General features: G+C 36.4%; 1 protein-coding gene across 1 annotated transcript in view; it reads left to right on the forward strand.

Moving 5' to 3' along the window:
* The window catches only part of LOC149083416 (guanylate cyclase 32E-like), a 112,105-nt gene that overhangs the window by 82,417 nt on the left and 6,572 nt on the right, over nt 1-23,116 (forward strand). The window contains exons 12-20 of the mRNA XM_089236706.1: nt 22-126; nt 2,528-2,599; nt 2,856-3,021; nt 3,965-4,114; nt 8,333-8,516; nt 14,348-14,488; nt 19,934-20,057; nt 20,981-21,224; nt 22,531-22,629. Of these exons, the coding sequence (XP_089092832.1) occupies nt 22-126; nt 2,528-2,599; nt 2,856-3,021; nt 3,965-4,114; nt 8,333-8,516; nt 14,348-14,488; nt 19,934-20,057; nt 20,981-21,224; nt 22,531-22,629 (1,285 nt within the window). The remainder of the gene's footprint in view (nt 1-21; nt 127-2,527; nt 2,600-2,855; nt 3,022-3,964; nt 4,115-8,332; nt 8,517-14,347; nt 14,489-19,933; nt 20,058-20,980; nt 21,225-22,530; nt 22,630-23,116) is intronic.

Raw genomic sequence — 23,116 nt, forward strand, 5'->3', positions numbered from 1 at the left:
CTCAATTCTTCTTCTCAATAGATACGGGAAATGCGCCATGAAAACATAAATCCTTTTATTGGAGCTTGCGTGGATCCTCCAAACATCTGCATTTTAACATTGTTCTGCGCTCGTGGAAGTTTGCAGGTATGCAAATTAAACATGTTCTTTTCTCTCCATTTTTTTTATGCTACTATTATATAACCGAACATGCACCTCATAAACATTCTTTTGAAGAATATATCACGCATGGGTGAATGATGAAGTTATGAGTAGAGCCCAGAAGAGAGAGAGTTTAGGCACTAAAAATAGTCGAAATAGGCAGGCAAAAAAGCACTAAAAATTGATTAAAATGGAAACTAAAAAAAGGCACTAAAAATGCCTAAAATGGGAACTAAAAAAACATTTATTATTTTTGGAAGGAAGAAAAAATAAATTATAAATAAAATAAATATACAAAAGATACATTAAGGATCCAAAAACTATCTTAAAAATTGGTTCCACTTAATCCGTCTATTGTTTTAATTATAATTTATAATTAAACTTGGATAATAGTAACTGCACATTATTATTCAAGTTAGATTGATTTCAAGTCCAAAATAAAATGTGAAAAGACCCTCAGGATTAGTCCATTTCTAGGGCCACCATTACCAGACGCGAAGCCGGTAGAGAAAATGACTTGTGGGGCCTCCCTCGAGTTGCGAATTATTCTGGTTTATTTGTTGTATTATTTGAAATAATCATTATCATATTTCTATAGTTGAAACGTAGCTAACTTGTTTTATTAACAATTAATTAAAAAATTAACTTTTTTTTTTATATTACCACGTATTCAGGGCTCTTTCAAGCGCGGGGCCCGGTGTGGCCGCATCTGTCGCATACCTTTGATAGCGACTCTGGTCAATTTAATCGAAAACTGAATGTGTACATTTTATTAATAATAAATAGCCATGGCTGTTTGCAGTCCATTTATGGTGCAAAAAGCAAGATGGGCCCGAGAGCCCTGTCTGCTCCAACCCCGTCTTGTGTGAGCCATAACGTCAATTCGTGATCTCTTACGACAATCATCGGTCCACTATGTACATACAACGCAGTCCAATGCCTGAGCGAGACATTATGTGAAACATGGGGAGAATCAAACATTTCTAATTTTCCTCTACTTTTCTAACACGGGCTGCGTTCATGTGAAACAAATTCATTCGCGTTCTAAGGCCATCTGGTGAAAGCAAAGTTAATGCATGGCAACACCAGTCTTTCACATCACTTGTTGGCGTGATATAGGGCTTTGGGGGGGGGGGGTGTTTTCTGATGATAATAAATACTGAGAGTTGGAGAATTTTAAAAACAGCATTTATTTTCTCAATGCTCAAAATATCCAAGTTTTACAGATTATGACCTCTGAAATGAAATGCAATAATAAACCTAAAACTATGTTAAAATAGACATTTATGGCATGATATTTCAAAAAAGGCAAGCTGCCAAAATGTTTGAAAATAGGCAAAAAATGGCATTTGTGGCATTCCTCCGGCCTCTAGTTATGTGTTTCGTGTTCTAGCAGTGCTGCCACCTGTCTCCCATATTTTGAAGTGAAAATGACAAATGTCTGAATTTTTATGTTATGAAAGTATCGTGTTGAAGTTCAGCCTGCAGTCTGCGGAGACAGACAAACTTTTTCCAAACATAAGATCGGCTGGCATTTGCGCTTCATTTTTTTAATGCTGGTGCGCACTTTAATAATGTCTTTTATGGGGAACTGGACAAGAACCGGCGCATTATTTTCTACGTCTGGCGATGGGCCAGAGAGAGATACGACATTTCTTACTTCAAGATTTCTTGCCTTCAAGAACGCTTTCTTATAATACATAAAATCGCAGACTGCACTTTCGATTAATGTGTGTTTATTCATGATATTATTCATGATATTATATTACTCATTATTCATGATATTATATTACTCATTATTCATGATATTATATTACTCATTATTCATGATATTATATTACTCATTATTCATGATATTATATTACTCATTATTAATGATATTATATTACTCATTATTCATGATATTATATTACTCATTATTCATGATATTATATTACTCATTATTCATGATAATTTATTTATCATGAACTAAAGATTAAACGTAATTATCCCCGAGTAAAAATTACATGATTTTTAAGTTATTGCATTAGTCTAATTGATGTTCGGCTAATTTTAAAATATATTTTTGAGTTAATTATAAAAAATACTTTATATAAGCTAACTTATACTTTATTAGTTTCTTTTAGATGAGAATCATCTATTGCTGAATGAGTTTTTAAAACAGCATTGAGAGATGTGAAATTCAAAATTATTAATACGACTTATAAAGTTACATATGGCTACTAAATGAAGCAAAAATCTTTTTTATTTTCCTTCAATACCTCAACGTAAACATTTTATATTTGGAAAGAAGCTGCTAAACAGTGCAGTTGAACGTCGTGTGTTTTTTCCAGATGCTTACTTTATCCAATAAATGATACGAATGTTTTTACTTTTCTCTGTTCAGGATGTCTTGAAAAATACTGACCTGCATTTGGATACGATGTTTATAGCATCTTTGGTCGCAGACTTGGTGAAGGTAATCAATTATGTGCACGCTCTGTGTGAATCAATATATATACTTGGATAATTATTACCAATTAAATGTGTTATTAAACGTAAGAATAACGCATTAATGGAACAAATTTTGTTACAAATTTACTTCAAATAAAGCGATCTCATCAGATATGCACTCATTTTTGCAATAAAAAATATCTTCAGCTGTTAAAAGAAAAACAAAAATTGATGTTTGATGAAATGAAAAATATTTTTTATTCTCCCTCTTATTATTACAGGGTATGATTTACATTCACGAAAGTGACATAATTTCCCACGGGAATTTAAAATCTTCGAATTGCATAGTGGACAGTAGATGGATGTTGAAGATCACGGACTTTGGCCTGCATGAATTCAAAGCAGGTCAAGATTTACCACCTGGAGTCGAAGCCGTAAGGAGTACGAGTGAGTTCTAAATTCACCATTAATTAATTGGAAATTAAGGTGATTTATGATAAAATTTTGAAATCGTAACACAAAATACAAGTGTCTTATAATAGGTTTTTTAATAGCGGTTCTTGGTTATTTACGGCCGAGGTGATTGATTGTAGTTATTTACATACCTCATTGTCTAAACTATAATATTAAATCTCACATACTTATAACGTGGAAAGAAAAATTCTGGGTTGTAACCACACACAGTGTTGTTGGACTAAAACTCAAACTTGGAGGATTGTGCAGAGTGTTCTACTGATCTAAATGACACCGAAAATTCAGACGATTACACTTCAGATAATGCGTTCGCCATCAAATTGAAAGTTATTAGCACAGAAATTCCCTGATAGATAGCACCAACGACCGAAAAAATCATTCAGCATTTGTGTAGTCAACATTCCCCTCCCCCCCTCCCGGTTTTTCACAATGCTTTCTACTCGCAAGTCTATCAAGAGCAATCCCTTACTTTGTCAGGTGTGAAAGGCAGCATTTTCAGCAGTAGAAAACACAGGTTTGGGAAAGCAAAACACACATGGCTATTAACGCATATTAAATATCTTCAGAACATACGCTTATACGGGCACTTCGAATGAGAGGGCGAATTACCAAGGGTGTGTATAGAGAACGGTGGGAGTGCGTGCACCTCCCACCTCTCCCCTATACAATAATACAATTTTTTTAGGGAACGGCTCTCTGTATTCAAATATACCTCAAAATGATTTGTCGAGAAGTGGCGCAACCTCTCACTTAATTACTGCATTGTTTTTATTTCTTAAATTATGAGCGCAAAATCTTAATTGTCTGTTGTCCAAAATTCGGTGTCATTTTGACGAGTGGAACACCCCCAAGTTAGGTATGTTTTATTGTGAAAAGCCTGTACATTGGCTTATTTGAGTTCTCTCTGCTATTCCAGGTATTCTTTGGAGAGCTCCCGAACTTCTGCGAATGATGAATACGCCGGGTCGTGGAACTCAGAAAGGCGACGTCTACTCCTTCGGGATAATCCTCTTTGAAATAATGGGGCGCAAGGGACCCTGGGGACAACCCGAGCCATCAATTAAATGTAAGCAACATCCTCAAGTTAATTGGCAGATGAATGCATGCTCTGGGCTTAAAAAAAACAAGAACTTCATTTCATGGAACGTTAATTAAAGCAAAAGTGTGACATTACGATTGCTTGTTAAACGTCGTAAAAATGTATATTGTGTAGTGATTTTTTTTTTCGTGTTAGGTCATAAAAACTATTTTACATGATATCAATGATTATTATGTACAGCGTGTCCCATAAATTCGTAAATATTTTAAAAATTCCTTAAAATTGAAGGAATTAGAAAATTGAATGTGTTTTGGGAAAAATTTATTCTCACGAAGGGATTTATTTTTGTTTCGTACAGAAAAAATGTAGTTCAAATTTTTGTCGATAGAGGCCACTACACGGAAGCAAATCACGAAATACGCAAATGAGAGTTCTATAAAAAATGCAGAGAGAGTACGATTAACAACTCATTTTTCATTTTTCCTGTTATCGGTGCTTGCATAAGGTTTTCACTGTGATGCTTACATTGGCGGATGAAGCAATATTGGTGAAGTTGTTTCACCTCAACCATGAATCGCCAGCTGAAGCTAAACGTTTCGGACACAAAAGGGATTGAAGTCTAATCGCTTCTGCTCGGCGGGTTTCCCTGACTATCTATCGACAAAAAAGTTGAACCACTTTTTCTTTATGTACAACCAAAAAAAAGGGGGGAGAGAAGAGAATTCCCCCTTCCTCAGAATAACTTTTTTTCACGAAAACCGCATTTGAATATACCAATTCTTTTATTTTTTTATGAATTTTTTACCTATTTAAGAATCTATAAGACACCCTGTATTTCGAAATATATAAATGTAATGGTGCTTTCATTACTACCATATAGCACATGAACGCACAATCAAATATCACTGCTGATATATAGTTCATTTAATGCGAATAAAAATATCTTCACATTTCCTTTCCTAAGTGTCCACTCAAGACATATTCGACATCCAATGCGCGGATGCAGTGACGTTAAATTTGTCACACACACACAAAGAAAAACAATCTTCACCAACGAAATACCTCATGTATGAGCGTCACGTAACGAAAAATGGAACGGAAATATCCGTTTTTCAAGAAATACTTCGAAAACTTCAAACGGTATTATTATTGAGCCATTCTGGTTATTTGGTACCGAAATGAATCTCTTTATTTTCTACCTCTTCTCTCTTATCTGTTTCTTTGCGGAATTGAGTCAGATATGGGAAATATTCTCGAAGATTTCCAGAGAAAAATAATTTTTCACTTGGAAGTTTTCCAAATCGTTTTACTTCCATTCGATTGCATTTGTGATCGAGTTTCCTCGGAGGAATCTCTCTCTCTCTCTCTCTCTCTCTCTCACAGGAAGCGGAAACCAGGAAATTTTTGTTTTCAGAGAGAGATTCCAAATAAGATGTTTGGTTCTTTAGTTTATATTGATAAAAATACTCTACTCTGGATTTATCGGGACGAAACCGCGCTCATAAAATATTGATCGAGTCCAGCTTGAAAATTCTTTCTTTTCATTCAAGTAGATACTTTTTCGTGACGTGTTTTCACAATGTTTCCGTGTTTCAATGGGGATTGATTTCCAGCCCAAACGTATCTGAAGATGGCGAATGTAACAAGGGCGGAAAAAATTTTGTTCCATCCAAAAAAAAAAATCGAACCCTGTTCGTGGAAAATGGTCGATGACTATCCGGTCATTTCCGAAATGATTGCAATCAATTGGTATTGATGATGTGATTATAAATAATTTATTGTCGCTCCACGTAGTGACTTTGTGCCGATGCAGTCTCTCCTCAGAGAAGAATCAGGCCTACAATACTTTAAAATCACGCAGCAAGCAAAACAACTCGCCGAGCTGCCTGTTTCCGAATTCAGATGACAGCAATTCTTAACCCTTGCCCCGGCAATGACAAGTATCTATCAATATCTCGTCTAACTTGATCCGCTTTTTTTCAGCAATCCCGAAATATCTCGGGTTCTTAAAACCCTCTCATTTCAGCAATGATTAGCCCAGCTAGCTCTGTGCAACAGTCTTTCCCTGCTAACATGTTTTCCCATTCCCCCCTCTCATCGACCTGTCGATCAGGTTGTGGGCGGAGTCAGCTTTTCTTCAAAGTCTGATAACAGAAGGAAAGAGACTATGGTTTTTCCTTTTCCTTTGAACTAGTATAAGACCATGCGTACAGCATAAACAACGGAAAATGATAGTTTTCCTCTTCCTTTTTTATTACTGTCATTCTCGGTGTTGGGGTAGAAGGCATGTATCAGCTACGTTAGGTTGGGGAAAAAAATATTCTTGTTGAAAACAAGTGGCATTTTGCAGACGATTTAATGATTTCCACTGTGGCAGTTATAATTTCGGATCAGGGAAATTTTGAAAATCACTTAAAGCATAATTTCCAAAACTTTTTGTTCCATCGACCCCCTCCTGCAGAATTTTTTTTCCTCTCATCGCCCCCCGGACTCAAATGAATCCATAGGATCCTATGTTATATTCGTAGCTTCTATCGCCCTCCAGGACCATTCCATCGCCCACCAGGGGGCGATATAGCCCACTTTGGGAAACACTGACTTAAAGGGTTAAACACGTAACAGGAATAATATTCCTCAGAAACATGCTCCACATGTTAGGTACACAACACCAATTCGTTAGATGTTTTTGAGAAAAGGGGATGTTTCTCAATGAGAGTCTCTTGAGACAAGATATCGTTGTGAGTTTGAGTATCGACTAGACCATAGTTTCCCAACCTTTTTTGTCCCATCGCCCACTTCTTCAGAAATTTTTTTTCTTCCATCGCCCCCCAACGCAATCTAACCCATAGGATTCCATGTTAAATCCATAGCTTCTACCCCTGGAACATTCCATCGCTCCCCAGGGGGCGTTAACGCCCACGTTGGGAATCACTGAACTAGACGTTTCTCATTCTACAGCGGAAATGGTCATCAGGAGATATTGGATGAAACTGACTGAAGCGAATAGAGAAGTTTTGATTCTGTTCTGTTCATGATAGTCTATAGTCAATCACTGGTGTTGGAGAAACGTTGTATGAATATTCAAACTCTCTCTCCCGTCTTTCTCTTGGCCCACAGAGACAGTCACTTCTTTATTTTATCTATAGTTGCATGTTTTTGTTTTAAATTTCAGCTTGTATCAGAATGTGGAGGACAGTTTGTTGAGCATTTATCATGTCACTAGTAAACTTTTACTACTTTTGCATTGCTTTTGAACGTGATAATTCAGTAATTGTACATGCAAGATTTCAAAACTAAGTATTGATTTTTTCCCCGACCATTTCGAAATTGGAATCGTGTAATCAAAGGGGGTTGGCGCACGATCATGGCTTCGCACGCTTTCTCATGGGAAAAATCTCCTTCCTCCCTTTAAGGAACATTTTAAAATTTTCTATTTAGGCATTCAATTGCTTTTTCTCAAATGCTATAGATATTTTAATACAATTTAACAAGAGCATCTAGGATTTTAGTTGCTAGTTTTTTTTATCGAATTTTAACTTCAAAAACATGCAACTTTTTCAAAAATCAGTGAAATTTACCCAAATTTTGTGCCATAAAATTTTTTTTTAATAATTTATATAAAAGAAACCTCAAGTTAAAAGTATGTAACACCATAGTATTTAGAGATACACAAAGTTCCAAGACATTTGAATGGGTGGTGTTAGAAAAAATGTTTCTTACCTAACAAAAAACTTAGTTTTGAGAAAAGAGCATTTTATAGTGGAAACGTCACATATATATAATGCCTGCCAGCAGTTTATATTAAAATATTTTTAATACATTTTTAGTACAGGTAGAACAAAATCTTGAACACATTTAGACGCAGAAAATTTTATTGTACTGCAAAATCGAAAAATTCGAAAATGTGTTTTTTTGGAAAATTTGCATGCACCAACCCCTTTAAAACCACTATACTTTAAAATTCAAACAATTTTATTATTATTTGTTTTTAGTTTTGCTTACTTTTATGTATTTTATCGATGCCATGCATGAAGCATGTATGCATGAAGCAATCAGATATAAGCATTTCTGTGCACTATATAGAAGAAGTTTTAGTAACTGGCTTTGTGCTAAAAAAATTGTTCTTTGGCTCTTCCTGTGAAATCAGGTTTTTTAGTATGTATATTACTTTCCGCTGGCTCTGGTACATAATCCATTAAATACCATGAATAATTTTTATTTCGTTTTTAATGGACGCATACGCAGACGTCCAAGAAAGACTGATGAACCCCAATCAGTACGGAGGCAAGCTGTACCGTCCTCCAGTTCAAGAGCTTAGCTGCGCCGACTATATCAAGAGGTGTATGGAGGAGTGTTTAGAAGAAGATCCCGATCTTCGACCAGATTTTCGATTCATTAAAGTCAAATTACGTGAGCTTCACTCTGGATTGTAAGTGTTCCAGAATTACATTAATTTCATCAATCGATACGAAAACACATAATATTTTTTCAAGTACTGTATATTTAGTCTCACTCATTCATCATAATTAAGGTAATTTATCATACTTATTCATATGACCAGTATTCGAGACATTTCTGTAATTTTTTGCCCTTCTCGATGCTTTGATAAAAATTTCTCGCTTTATTAACAAAGCCATTTACATACATTGATTCATAACGTTTACTAAATTTCTTAATGAAGATAATTTGCATAGTTTATCAATTATATTTTTATGAATACGATTAGAAATATTAATCACACTTATCCGAAATGCAAAACATTTTAATTTACTGCAGACTTGTTATAGCACTACATTTCACTCCAAGGGTTATATTTATACCAAACATTTAGCGATTTCGGTGACAACTGGTAATAGTTTTCGGTGAAAATGGGCATTGTCCGGTATTTATGATTCTTATTTTCCTCGACCAAGTATGCTAATCACAATGAAATAACTGATTTACGCTTGCGTTGCTGTGCGGTCGTACTGGGCTGTCATCGTGAGAAACCAGCTTCTAAGCCAGTTGGCAGCACAGTGGTGATCGGTTGTGAATGCAATCGGCGAATGCAAGCCTGTATCCGACTTGAAAATGCCATTCCGCAAAGAGGTGGTAGAATTTCAACACGATACGTACATACCATGAAAATTCGAGGGTTTACTGTCTTTGCTTCTAAATATGGAAGACAAAATAAAGTACAACTCTGAAAACATAAGTACTTAGGAGACACACATACATCTCAAAACACGCATTCCTGCATGTACCGATTCCTTAAAAATTCCGCAGAGGAATATATTCAAGGTGCATGTACGTTTAAGTAGTAGTATAGGGCGGTGGGGGGGGGGGGGGATTCCACTGTCGCGAAGAAAAGGTGAGTCGTTTGCCAGAGAGTACGAACGTGCTTTACATTTTCTGAACCTGGTAACCTTACACATGCACAGAACAGGCATTACAAATCCGCTTCCGACTACATTTACTAATCACAACAGTAACGGTGCTACAGACATCCGAATCCAATAACAAAATAATTTCATTGTTGTCCCCCCCCCCCCACCCTCTGTTGCGTTTGTTCAAGAATAACACTTGAATTCCATTTTTGTTGATTCGAACAATCACAAAACTGATCTACATGTATATAAGGAGATGAATTTCCTACGTGCCTCTGTCTAGAGAGGAAGCAGAGCGGGATTGTCAGGGGGTGCATGCTCTTGCGGGTTGCTTATCCTGCGTCCTTGCGTGAATTCACCTAATATATTTATCTCGGTGGCACGAGTGAGTGTAATAAACCTTCGGTAACGAAGGAGAGTCGAAGCGAGGTTATGATCGTGCAGCACAGTCCCTTTTTTTTGGCTGTGATTGGTTAGAATACCACCACTTCGGCAGCTGCGGGGCCGTAAGTCATTGGGCGACGGCTGTGAACGTTAACTCTGCTCCTGGGCCACAGTTGAATTAGGCCATATAGCAGGTTCTGCATTCGTGTCATTCAGATGTGAAAGGGTTTGAGATACGATGTGTATGAAAACTGTATTATCATATCCAAGCGGGTTGCTTTCGGATTCCCGTGTGACTGTGATTTATATAATAGGACTTCACCATTTTCATTATTCACGTCGAAAAGGTAAAATTATCTGACACACTGGACGTCGGTCTATCGCCATATTGTGTAAGTGTACGCTATAGTCTGTCTTCCGAATGCAAAACAAAAATTTACTCGTATTTAAGATACATTATTTGAACAAATATAGTCAAACACGGATATAACGATATCGAAGGTTCAACTAAATTTTGTTGTTATACCAATGTGTCTAACAACCACGATGGATGGTTTTAAGACCATTTAATAATGAAAACTATTTCAATCATATGTGCGAACGCGAACTGCATATTTCATTATGTTTGGGGTGATTATATTTTGTCGAAAATAAACAGAAAATGGTGATCATAAACACGGGACAACGAGGATTCTCACCGAAAATGTTTCGAGTTGACGAAAAAATTGTCAAATATGGCTTATAAATAGGGCTCGGATTTTTATTAATCAAAAATCGTATGATGTTCCCATTATTTCCATCCCTGTTTTTTTCAGTTATTGTTTCCTACTATTATTAAGTTTAAGAACCACACAAATAATTCATTAATACCCCTTTTTAATAAAATTCCCTCACCAAATTCAAATGAAAACAGTTTGTTGTTAGGGACCATCGAGTCGATTTCGACTCCTGGTGACTATATCGATCATGGCTCTCCAAGCTGGTCCCTCATTCACAGCATATCTCAGTTGTGCTAGCTTCATTCCAGTGCTTTGCAACACGTCTTCTATCCATCTGGTGCTTGGTCTGCATCTTCCTTTCATTCCCTCCATTCTTCCAAGCATTACCATTTTTTCTAGTGAGCCTTCTGAACGCATTACATGGCCAAAGCAAGAGAGTTTCTGTTCAATGACTGTTGCTTTTAGAGAATAGTCAACCTTGACTTCTTCGATAACAGGCCTTTTAGCAGGCCTTTTGTTAGGCCTTTTAGCTGTCCATGCAATTCTCAGCATCCTCCTCCAGCACCAAAGTTCGAAGGAATCGATTATTTTCTCTTTTTGGCAGGTTTCTTCTGAAACCTGCTTGCTCCACTGCTAATTCTCTTTCTATAATGATTGAGACTTATCCATAAGAGTTTTCTTGGCAGTGATGAGAAGTAGCTTGCCATTGCTTTCTTCTCACAGTGCTATCCACATTTCTGTGAATAGTTATCTGGTCAGAGACCAGTACTGACATTGCTGCTGCCCAGTGTCAGGGTAGTTTTGAATCAAAGTCTACCATCTTCTAGGCACCTCTCTTAGTCTGGCTCATACCCCACGAAGACCTGTCCGGCTTGGGAGGCCCTACCAGTAGCTAAGCTACCACCGGCATAGCTCTCGAGGTTGTCAGAGCGCTTAAACGCACTCACCACGGCAAGGTGAAAGTACCTTTCGGGCGGATGAAAACAGTACCAACCTTATACACAATAACTGTTCTTTGGTACGATCAAGATTGATTGATTGATTGTCTTCAGTACGTTCAAGAATCACTTCTCGTCCTAACCAGAGCATGGCCAGCCGCTCTGTCTCAACGAAGATATATATGCAAGTGGTCTTCTGGGCCATGCTGGAAAAAGAATCACACTGCATTTTATCGGATGCAGCTTCCAAATGTTTAAAAAACTGCCACTGTTTAGTTTCTTCTAAGAAATATTTGAAGGAACTGCTTGACAAAGATTACTTTAAAAAATTCGAAGGAGCAATCTTTGAAGAAGGCTCGTTATAAAGCAGACGTCTAGTTTGAACAATTTCGTTGATTGTTTCTTGAGACGAATTTCAATATTGCTGCAGTGCTGGTTTTGCAATCGGTGCTGGTTTTTCATGCTGGAATATTAACATGTTTAGTAAAATACCATACACACAGTTGTACAATCGGTGCTTTTTTAAAGCAAGCACAACTCCGGCCTACCGTGGTTGGGCAATTCATTACCGTTTTATCCCCTTTCAGAAGTAAATGAGTTGTGCCGTAAGAGTGTGTGTATGTTTATTCGTAACTGATGCATAATATGATTAGTCTTCGGGTGTTTATATTTTTGTGCTTGAAGTTAGTGCTGCAATCTCTATTTCGAATTTGCGGTGAAGTGTAATTACTTGAATATTTAAACAGCTGTACGCAGAGCCGCAATACGGTGTGAGGAAGAGCGACTGTGTTTGGTGCTCTGGGCAACGAACCATCAAAAAGCACCATGTTAGCTTTTTGTTCGTTCAAATTTATGAGGAGGTGGCACCGAAAAATGTGTACCTGCTCCGGGCGGCAATTGTGTTTGGTTGAGGCTCTTCGATATCTGTTGCGAGGTATTTTGACCGAGGAGATCGACTCACACATTGATGCCTGAAACTGGAAAACTACAGAAAACAAATTTCAGCCAACCACTACTGCACCACAGTTGGGATTCAAACCCGTGTCCTTTTGAGGCGAATCCCACACAATGCCCAAGTGATGGAACAGCAGCTACTTTCGTTCCTGAAAATCTGCTCCCCTGAAGTCCATGACGAAATTCTGTATCTTTCTTTCCTCTGAACACTCAAATTTAGGCAGCTCCAGAGAATTACGGGTCATTATTGTACATATTTTGAAATCGATTGCAAATCACTGGAGAAATGTTTTTAAAACATTTGACAGACATTTTTAAAAGTATTAGATTAATTTTATCGAAGATATTCCAGATAAAATTCAAATGACCACTTTACGATAAATAAGACATAAAACTACTCGGGATATAAATTGTTAACTCGTGATTATAAATAATCGATAGGAACATATTATCTATTACAAATAAATTTATGTTCAATCCGCTAAAAACACCGTGAACAAAAATAAGGAAACAGTACAGTGAGTAGAAGTGAACAAATAGTGTTACGATCTGAGAGGTGTCTCAGAAATTACTCCTTAATTTTCAATTGTTATAACTTAGAAACAGTGATAGATAGAAAGAAGGAATAAGTGGTACGTTTGTTGGGCAGGAATTTTTATATACACCGGCAAAATTAATTACAATTTTAACTAACCGATGGTGACACAGTCAATTATTTCCAGTTATTTCAAGACCTTTCTGTGAGGCCAACCGAACGGCATTGTTTGCAGCAGTCTTCAAAGGGTTTTCAAAAGCTGTATCAGCTTGAAAAGTTCATTTGTGAGGCAGAACCACGATAGACAGCGTCTTCATTTCCAACCCATCTCACTAACGGCAGTAAATTGCAATATAGCGATATGGCCTGAGTTGGTGTTTGGTGAAGTAGTGTCGTTGATGGGCTGGTATTTTTATGTTCTGACAACTCAATGTCATTGCTGATTGGTTGAAAAACTTGAATTTCACGAATTTTTTTTACCAATCAACAACGATGTTCCATTTTTAGTGCATGAAAATCCTAACCCTGAAAGAGCTGTCGTCAGAGGCGGGAACAGCAAAATCCAGTCTGAGCGGGGTTGGAATAGCGAGGAAAAATTTTACTTTTTATCGAAAATCATGAAATCCGAGGCGTAGTAATAAGTGTACTCGACTCTATACATGTTTCAGATATCTTTTTATCTATCACGTTTCCAAGTTATGTCATTTCAAAGTTAGGAAGTCGTTTCTAAAACATCCTGAATGTATGCATATACCAAGTCCCAGCATAAAACAAAAGAGTTTGATTTCTCAATTCCTTTAAGATCGATTGAAGGTCAGAGTAATGATTTACGGATTATTCATTCAAACGGAGTTTAGTTTAACCAGAATTAAGAATTGGAATTAGTGAGATCATAATGTCTCATTTACGATCTTTATAGCAAAAGAATGCCACCATTCATCAGTGTTCTGAAAGTTAGTAGCAGTTTGGCTCGGGTCCAAAGCACTTCCCGAAGTGATTCACTGGGAATAGTTCGAAAAAAAAAATGCCGTGCCCGATGAAGTCATTTCTTTGCTTTTTTCCTGAAAAGAAAAGGCCAGAGAAGAATTTCCGTGAATGCAACCAAGTAGAATGTTGCTATGAGTTAGTTTTCAGAAAGAAAGAGTTTTATGTTTATTGAAACTAAGAGACTAGACCAATGTCTAGAAATTTTACAGAAAGTGTCTCAGAAGACTTTAGATAAGTCTCCCCTCACCTAAATACGGCTATTTCATGGTGAGAAAAACCAATTTTAGGTCCACAAACGTTTTACGCGGGATCGATTACTTATCGCATATTAGTTTGGTATGTGAAGACATTCCTCGCCCACATATTACTTATTGCAGGCACAGCAACATCTTTGACAACATGATAAATATTATGGAGAAATACGCCTACAACTTGGAAAGTGTCGTCAAAGACAGGACCAATCAATTACTCGAAGAAAAGAAGAAGACGGAAAATTTGCTTCTTCGAATGCTTCCGAAGTAAGTTCACGTTTTATATAGAAAGTTTTTGTTTTTACAAATTCCATCTTCAACTTCTGTTTGTATAATAGCGTTGAGCACCATTTCCCGCAAATTCTTACTTTTTCCTCAATCATGAAAAATTAGTTTTAATTAATAATGTATAAATTATTTAAGGGAATTTTATTCACTTCTTTTGTACAATTTCCTGGTAAATGTTAAAAAAATAATCAATCAAAAGTGACTTTCTTTTGGCCTTTTGTAAATATTATCTTGCGTGAATGTTAAATGTCAATTCATATGTACTTCTCGCACATGAATAAATTTATTTCTCATTTTTCAGCATTCAAAAATAAAATTGTAATTGGTAATTAATGTCATCAAAGTTTTTCAGTTTCAAAACAAATGTGGAAGAAAGTTAAACAAAAAAAGTAAATATAAAATAATTATCCCAGCATAAAAACGTCAAGTATAAATATTGAAAGAAAAAATTCTCAAAAACTAATTAGCTGGAAGCAAATGTTCAAAATTTTGTTAGTTTATGAAGTTAAAAAATTCAAAAGCTTTCCTACATTCACAATAAACGAAATCTTTAAACATTATAGAGAAAAATAATGAAAAAAAACCCCAGATAAGCTCTAGTTTCTTTTAAATTCTCAAACGTTGCATGAAAATTTTAAATTTCCAAAATATAATTTCTTTGCAAGTTTAGCAATAAGAACATGATAGTTTTTATCAGAGTTTTTATTTTCAGTGTACAAAAATCTTTTTTATGCATATAACATGCATAATTCTCAAAAGAGAAAGTTTCCGGTTTGTGAATTAAAAATTATATATATAATATTGCATGGTATTTGTACATTTCCTTTTAAAAATTTAATGATTTCATAGTTTTATATACCCAAGGTTTTGAATGCTGTGAGATAGGTTAGTTTTACCATACTATTGACAGGCTGGGGTTCTCCAGATCGATACAGTGGGGTGAGACTCCTGCTTGGTGTACGTAGCACTAAGCCCTGGGGTCAACGGCTTTATCTCTGCTGCTATAGCTAAAAACCACGACACGGACAGTAAAAGGAGTGGCACCCCCCCCCCCCGAATCTGGCTCCGCGGACTCTTCAGGAATCAATTTCCACCTCTCCCAGTCAGATCTATACTGAGTAGAATGGCGGCGTCCGAACTACAATTAACCTGTATGGCCAATAGGCTGGGTCAGGGGTGTATCACATGAAATACCCAAGGTTTTAATGCATGAAAATATCACACACGCAATATTTTGATTTGTAGTAATAAAATTCGAAAAACAAATTGGCAAAGTAAAACAAAACATGAAAAATTTAAAACAAAAATCTGATCCTTTCCAAACACAACTCAATAAAGTGACCACCAGACCAGAATGTAAGCTTTTGCCGGTTCCTGGCTGAGCCATCACGCGGCTTAAGAAGTGTCCCTTTGGACCCTGTAAACTCAATAAAGTGAACATGATCAGATAAGTTAACAGAGAGAGAGAGAGATACACAAAATTAAATTACACTGAAAATATCAACTCAACGTCGCAACTTTCCACTTCCAAAATGGAAGGTAGGTAGCGGCACCTACTCTACGTACGCAAACATTACCTTATGGACTTAATGGCACAATTACCACCCGGCTTACCTTTTTTACCTTTTAGTGGTCAATGTTTCCAATTGGGAATATCGGATTTACTAATTAAAAAAACTATATTTCGTTCATGAGAACACTTGATTTTTCTTTCTATAGGTGTGAGATTGCATACTTTATTAACAAAAATAAAAATATCATTCATTTCAGCACTCATTCCGTAAACGAAAATTTTTTTAGTCACCTCTGTTTAAGAAATAACATTTTTTTTCAATGTTTTTCTATGGACATTCCCAAGTCAGGCAGCATACATTGCATTTTTTTCCATGAATTTTTTGGTTGATGTCTCTAAACTAAAGGAAATAAAAGGGAAAACAAATCAATATCACATGAAAAATCAATCGAAATTTGAATTTGGCCTGCAAAAAGTTAATGGGTAAAATTACTATTATGGGGAGAGACTGAAGTTGTGGACCGTCAGTGAATCAGAAGGGCATTGCACGTCACATGACATGATACAGTCAGCCTCGCTTAATCGGATATCCACGATTCGATCACACGACAGGGCCAAGTGGTTTTTCTGAGGCCCTACCTGGTAAATTCTAGAAAATTTCAACCAAATCTCATTTTTGTGAGGCCCCTCTTCTCTTGAGGCCCCCGGGCCGTGACCGGGTGAGCCCATGCGTTAAGACGGCACTGCCACACGATATCCGATTAAGCGGGGAACAATTCCATTTAAATTTTAGAACGTTAGTATAGCTCGTGTATTGAAAACTGATAAAAGATATATTCATCAATATTGATGAAGTTTCTCGAACAAATCAGACATAAAAAATGAAATGAATATTATGTTCAATTACAACGATCACAATAACTAAGTTATTTTACTTTTATTAAAAATTTAGCGCCCTCTATTGGCTCAATAGAGTAAAAAAATAAAAGTAATTGTAGTTTTTGAAGATAGCCTAAACACCTGGAGTGTAACACATTTTCAATTGATTCAAAAATATGTTTCATTGAATAAAAACATTATGTGTGTATGTGTAGTGGTTGATGTGTATTAAGAGTTAACATATGAAGCGTAATATTCGATTAATCGGGGAGAAGTCATTGAAATTATCATATTAAGCGGGGAAACTCAACATTGTCTCTATAGGAGAAATTTTTGTGCTGGAGGATTTCATCTCCGTTCACTCGGGCTATTCTTTTATCCGTTATCCAATTAAGCGGGGCTGACTTATAAGGTCGAACTTTATGAACTAATATTATTAGTTAATATTTTTGAGCACAATAGTGCGTACCGAAATTATGAACGATTGTTTTTCTAAAGGACCGTGTATCGAAATTCCGCAAATTGAATAACATCATAGGATGACTTCATTTCACGTCAACTGTCATCTGGGTACTCCTAAACTGATCGATTGCTATTATTTCCGGCTCCTCAGGTCGAAACTCTAAATCATGGACGAAAATCATTTATATTCAAGTAAACATCAATATTATTTTATTAGCGGCGTGACGTTATCGTTAGGTAACCGGCATTTCCATCTTTTTGTGTTAAGACCTCGAGGCACGTAATAAATACTACTCGATCCGGGCAATTTTTAACCAAACGCACGATACATTTTTTCAGCAGTCAATTAGCGATGATTTACAGCGTTAGCTTATCTTTTGTGCTATTAGCGCTTGTCTTTCAAGCTAGTGCTTAAGCAGTTTAAAAGAAAATTATTCTGCCTTGAAGAGACCCGGAAGTTTCACGTCTGGCACCGCATGACATTCATTCTTCTTCAATATATTCATTTTCTTTTCTTTTTTTTCTATTTTGTTGTGGGAAAAAACTGAAAAGAAAAAGCAAAATATTTCTTTTCCGGCAGCAAAAAATAAATTGAATATAACCTGAACTAAATAAATTCTTTGGATTCTTGAAGAAAGCTCTCTCTCTCTTTAAAAAAACTGAAAATTTTCCACGTGGAGGGAAAAAAAAGAGAATTATTAAAATTCGCAACTTGTACATGTTGTAGTTTATTTCATATTTAGGATAATGACCTCGTTATATCCGCCGAGATTTCATACCGGAATAACAAGAAAACAATGCGGTATCTATTGGAATGGGGATAAATGGATACTTGAATAGTGTCCTGCTTTGAAGTTGGGAAATAATTAGAAAATAAGAGACGTTTTTTGCGTGCTTTCAAATGTATCTTCGCATGAAAAGTAAAAAATAAGATTGTTATCGGGAATGTTTTTAGGATGGGAAATCTAGTGTGGATCTAGTGTGGAATTAAGGAAAATAATTGTTTCCGTTTTTTTTTTTGGAGATAGGAAAATTGCCAAAGCTTTTGGGTATTCATTGATTAAAGGACAAACAATTAAATTTTATATACTTGAATGGCAAGCAAATGTTTCAATAAAATCTCGTGAAAGATTTCAAATCACGTTTATTCACCGACGTGAAATTTACTAATAGGAAAACCCAGTGCTGAGAAATTCACCGACAACAATTCGCCACCAGTGAGTGACCGAATGATTAAGCAAGAGAAATGATATGTTAGCGGGTGAGTAACTGGATAAGTTGATGAATGGACTAGCGAAAAAAAATAATGAGAATGTGACCGAATGAATGACTGAGTTGAGTGATTGATCATATAAGTGATCAACTGATAGTGTGAGTGACCGAGTAATTGAGTAGCCGTATTAATGATCGAGAGAGAAGTTTAATTACCAATTGAGTGAGCAATTGAGTGCTCGGTTGCTCACTCAGTTAGTAATTAACTACTTTGACCAAGTGAGTGGGTAAGATAAGTAAGCGATTGAGTGAATGTATGAGTGAACCCGGTGAATGGGTGAGTGGCAGAGTGAGTGAGTAACCATGAGAGTGAGCGATTGAGTGAGTGCCTCACTCGCTCGTTCGCTCAATGGTTCATCTGCTCGCTTATTTGCTCACTCACCAACTCCCTGACTCACTTGATCAATCACTCACTTGCTTACTCGCCTGATCATCCACTCACTCACTATATAACTTTGTCGATGAATTGTTTGAAGGTGAATTTTCCTAAATGTGTGAGAATTGTCATATCTGTGAATTGCGTGGTGGTGAATTGCTGGCAATGAATTTTCGGCACACGGTTTATTAGCGGCTGATCCAGGCATCTTAGCTCGCTGCTGTACGTATTAAGTAGCGGGTTAAACAAATCTAATTTGTTGCAAAGTTTGAATTAGTAGTTGAATAAAATTCTTTTGAGATGAGCTATTAACGGTGGTCGGTGCACGATATTCGCTCTTCTAATGTTTTCTAATGGGAAAACAATCACCTGCCTTTAAGGAACATTAAAAAAAAATTATATATTCCCTTTAGGCAATCAATTTTTTTTCTCTCGGGAACTTTGTGAATATTTCTATACAATTTAACGAGAGATTTTAGGGGGGGGGGGGAATTTTCACGGTTGGTTGTTTCTTTTTTTTCTTCAAACATTTCTTTCAACATTAATTTTCGAAAATCACCAAAGTTTACCCATATTTTATGCCATGCAATTGTTTGAAATGATTTTTATGAGACTGTCGTTAAAGCACGTAACAGTAGAGTGCCAATAGTCATTCAAAGTTTCAAGACATTTGAACGAGTAGTGTTTGAAGAAATGTTCGCTACATGGCAAAAAACAGTTTTAACAAAATAGTATATTTGAATGGAAAACTTAATACTGGAAAATATGCAATAAATAATTTTACTATTTAATATATGGAATGAAAATTCGAACGTTGAAAAGTTTATGGTATTGAAAATATTGGAATATTCTTTTTTTTTTGCAAACTTTTGTGCCAAGATCTCTCTCCACTCTTAATGAATATTTGACACTTTTTTTTCAGGCCGGTTGCAGAACAACTACTCAGAGGTCAACCTGTCGAGGCCGAAAGTTTTGATTCCGTGACAATATATTTCAGTGATATTGTAGGTTTCACATCACTGTCAGCTGTTAGTACGCCTTTGCAGGTATTGTAATTTTATATACTAAAGTATACGACTAAATCAGTATATACATATAATTTTAATCCTGATTCACCCATACACACACACAACACAATTTACCGCCACTTAACTCACTGATAAGAAAATTCTCCGCTTGGAACTTCATCGAAATGCGATTCACCGACGAAAAAACCACCGCCGGGAAAACGCACCGACAACAGCTCTTTACCATTGAGTGAGTGATCGAATGAGTGGGTGAGTGAATAACCGTATGAGCGATTGAGTGAGTGGGTAAGTCACCAAGGAAGTGAGCGATTGAAAGACGGGAGCGTGTGTGTGAGCGATTGAGTGAGTCAGTGACCACATGAATGACTAAGTGAGTGACTCGCTCACCTGCTCACTTGACTTGCTCCTTTGCTCACTCGCTCACTCATTTGCTCGCCTGCTAACTCCCTCGATCACCTGCTCACCCATACACTCACTCGATCATCTGCTAACCTACTCACTCACTTGAGGATTTGCTCATCCACTCACTCTCTATGTCCCTTTGTCGATGGTTTTTTTTATTGGTGAATTTTCCTTTGCGTTGAATTGTGATGTTGGTGAATTGCCGTGGCAACGAATTTTCCTTTTTGTGAATTGAGTGGAGTTGAACTGTTTTCTTTGAATCTTCCAGTGGCAAATTGTTGGTGATTAAATTTTTGCTCTCGTCTGATCGTAATACAGCTTATGCGAGTACTGATGCATCACAAGGAATGTTCACGTGTCAAAATGTTGATAAAGACGTCCCATATCTGATAACTTTTCTATAAATTTTCTAACTGAACTTGTAATGATTAAAACACGACACTTGCAACAAACTGGATTATTAGATGAAAATTGTTATTTTTGAACATCACTTTAAATAAATGCCGTTTCATAATCAATTTCTTTTCTCGTGTCTTCAGGTTGTTGATTTATTGAATGACCTGTACACCTGTTTCGATTCCATAATCGGTCATTATGATGTCTACAAAGTCGAGACGATTGGAGATGCTTACATGGTGGTAAGTGGTCTGCCGATTCGTAATGGAAATAAGCACGCCAGTGAAATCGCCTCTTGCGCTCTCCGTTTACTAGACGCTATAAGGACGTTCGAAATACGCCATCGACCGGGAGAAAGGCTCAGTCTACGGATCGGCATCAACTCAGGTGAGATTAACGATTGAGTTTGCGCTAATGAAAATTTCAAGATCATTGAATAACATGTGTACACTAACGAGTAATTCGTGGAAAATTTGCTATAGACTATATGTGATAAAATCTTCGAACTAATGTGCAGAATGTACATAGTGAAAGCTCTCCTGTTCTAAGGTGTCTACAGCCTTAACTACTCATCAGAAAATTAAAAAACTTTGAGAACGTCTCAATGAGGAATGGAAAAAGTTTTTATTAACTCTTTGAAGGCGAAGTATTTGCGCATGGCTTTTAGTCAGCGTTTTCTAAAAAGTGTTTCACGAGCAAAGCATGTGTGTTCTTTAATTTAAGTTCATACTCTTTCTTCACCAGAGAAATGTGAATGGGAATGGATCTGCTGAAAAAGTCACATAACCTGCCAAGATTGAGCAGTTTGGTGACCAAACTTTGGTCACAGGTTTACAAAAACTTGACGTGAGCATCAAAATTCGCATAGAAAACATCACAAGAGAAGCTTATTTTCCAGAAGGAACATTTTCATTTTTTTTCCGACATTCATTTTTTCTATTTCATTTTCTCATTCATTTTTTCGGCCAAGAAGGATACATATCCAACTTGTTCATTCACTTCGGTATTTTTTGGTAGAATCTCACGATAGCAGTCACCCATGGGGACCTAAATTTTTGTCCATTTATGTAAAGCAAAATACTTTGAGTTCCGTCAACGTAATTCAAAAAAGTGTCCGTTAGTGGAGGTGCCCACTAACTGGGGTATCCATTATGGGAGGATCCACTGTAGAATGATCGTGTTTTTTATGTCATTCGCAAGAGAGAAGTAAGGATACTTCACTCGGTTAGGTGAAACCTTCTGGAATCAATGGGTGACGTAGAGGTTTCCAATTATTCAGACTTTACCAGCTTCAATTTTGATCAAAAAGTAACATTTCCACCAATTTTCTTTCAAAATGGAACATTTCCTAAATTCAACTGTAGATAACTCCCTTGAATGTTGATCAACAAGCTAAGAATTTAAATATTCTTAAGACATTCATATATGTTACCTGTTCCACTATTTCCTGCTTTTGTAAAGAAATCGTATTCGAGCGATTCTATTTTTTTTTACTTCTCTTGTAAATTTAGTAAAAGTGGAAATGCGTTTCTTTTGAAAATAAGCTCCTCCCAAAGTTTTGCAGCTTTTTGATGAGTAGTTACGGCTCTAGAAAAATCAGAACTGGAGAACTTTTACCCTGTGTACAAGATTTATCTGTATCAGAAAACCTAAAAAAAGCGAATAATGTAAATTAGTTATTTAAATTTTTTAGGGCCTTGTGTCGCGGGAGTCGTCGGGCTCAAAATGCCTAGGTACTGCCTTTTTGGTGACACTGTGAACACTGCATCCCGAATGGAATCAACGGGTGAAGGTAAGAACACCCCGTCCTTTATTTTAAAAAATACATAATTTTTTGTCTTTTTTTTCTTCACATCATACAGAGATATCACATATCACATCATATAAGAGAAAATTCTATTTGTTTAAAAAGAAGTACGATGAACATATTGGGGATAAATCGAGAATCTATCATACATAGAAAAAAAGACAACCATAATCTTATTTATGGGGCAGTGTGTTGTTTATTATTAGGTGCCCTATATGCTCTTATATTGGGGGTTGCTGTACTTCAGTTATATTTCATATCCATATTTTTTAATGGCCATCTTTTTTCAGGCATCTCGTTGGGCAATGTGCCTGTTGCGGCCTTCGTGTTTGTATTTGTATTATAAACGTTGCTGGAACTCTGAATTAAAAGATTTAACGAGTTACTTATCTATATATATATAATGACATGTCCTGACTGACTGACTGATTCATCATCGACGAGCCGAAACCACTGAAGTTACGAATATGAA

The sequence above is a fragment of the Pholcus phalangioides genome, unplaced genomic scaffold (assembly GCF_987345545.1).
Source record: "Pholcus phalangioides strain wild (caught in Gottingen) unplaced genomic scaffold, Ppha-v1.0 ptg000009l_1, whole genome shotgun sequence".
Taxonomy (NCBI): Eukaryota; Metazoa; Arthropoda; class Arachnida; order Araneae; family Pholcidae; genus Pholcus; species Pholcus phalangioides.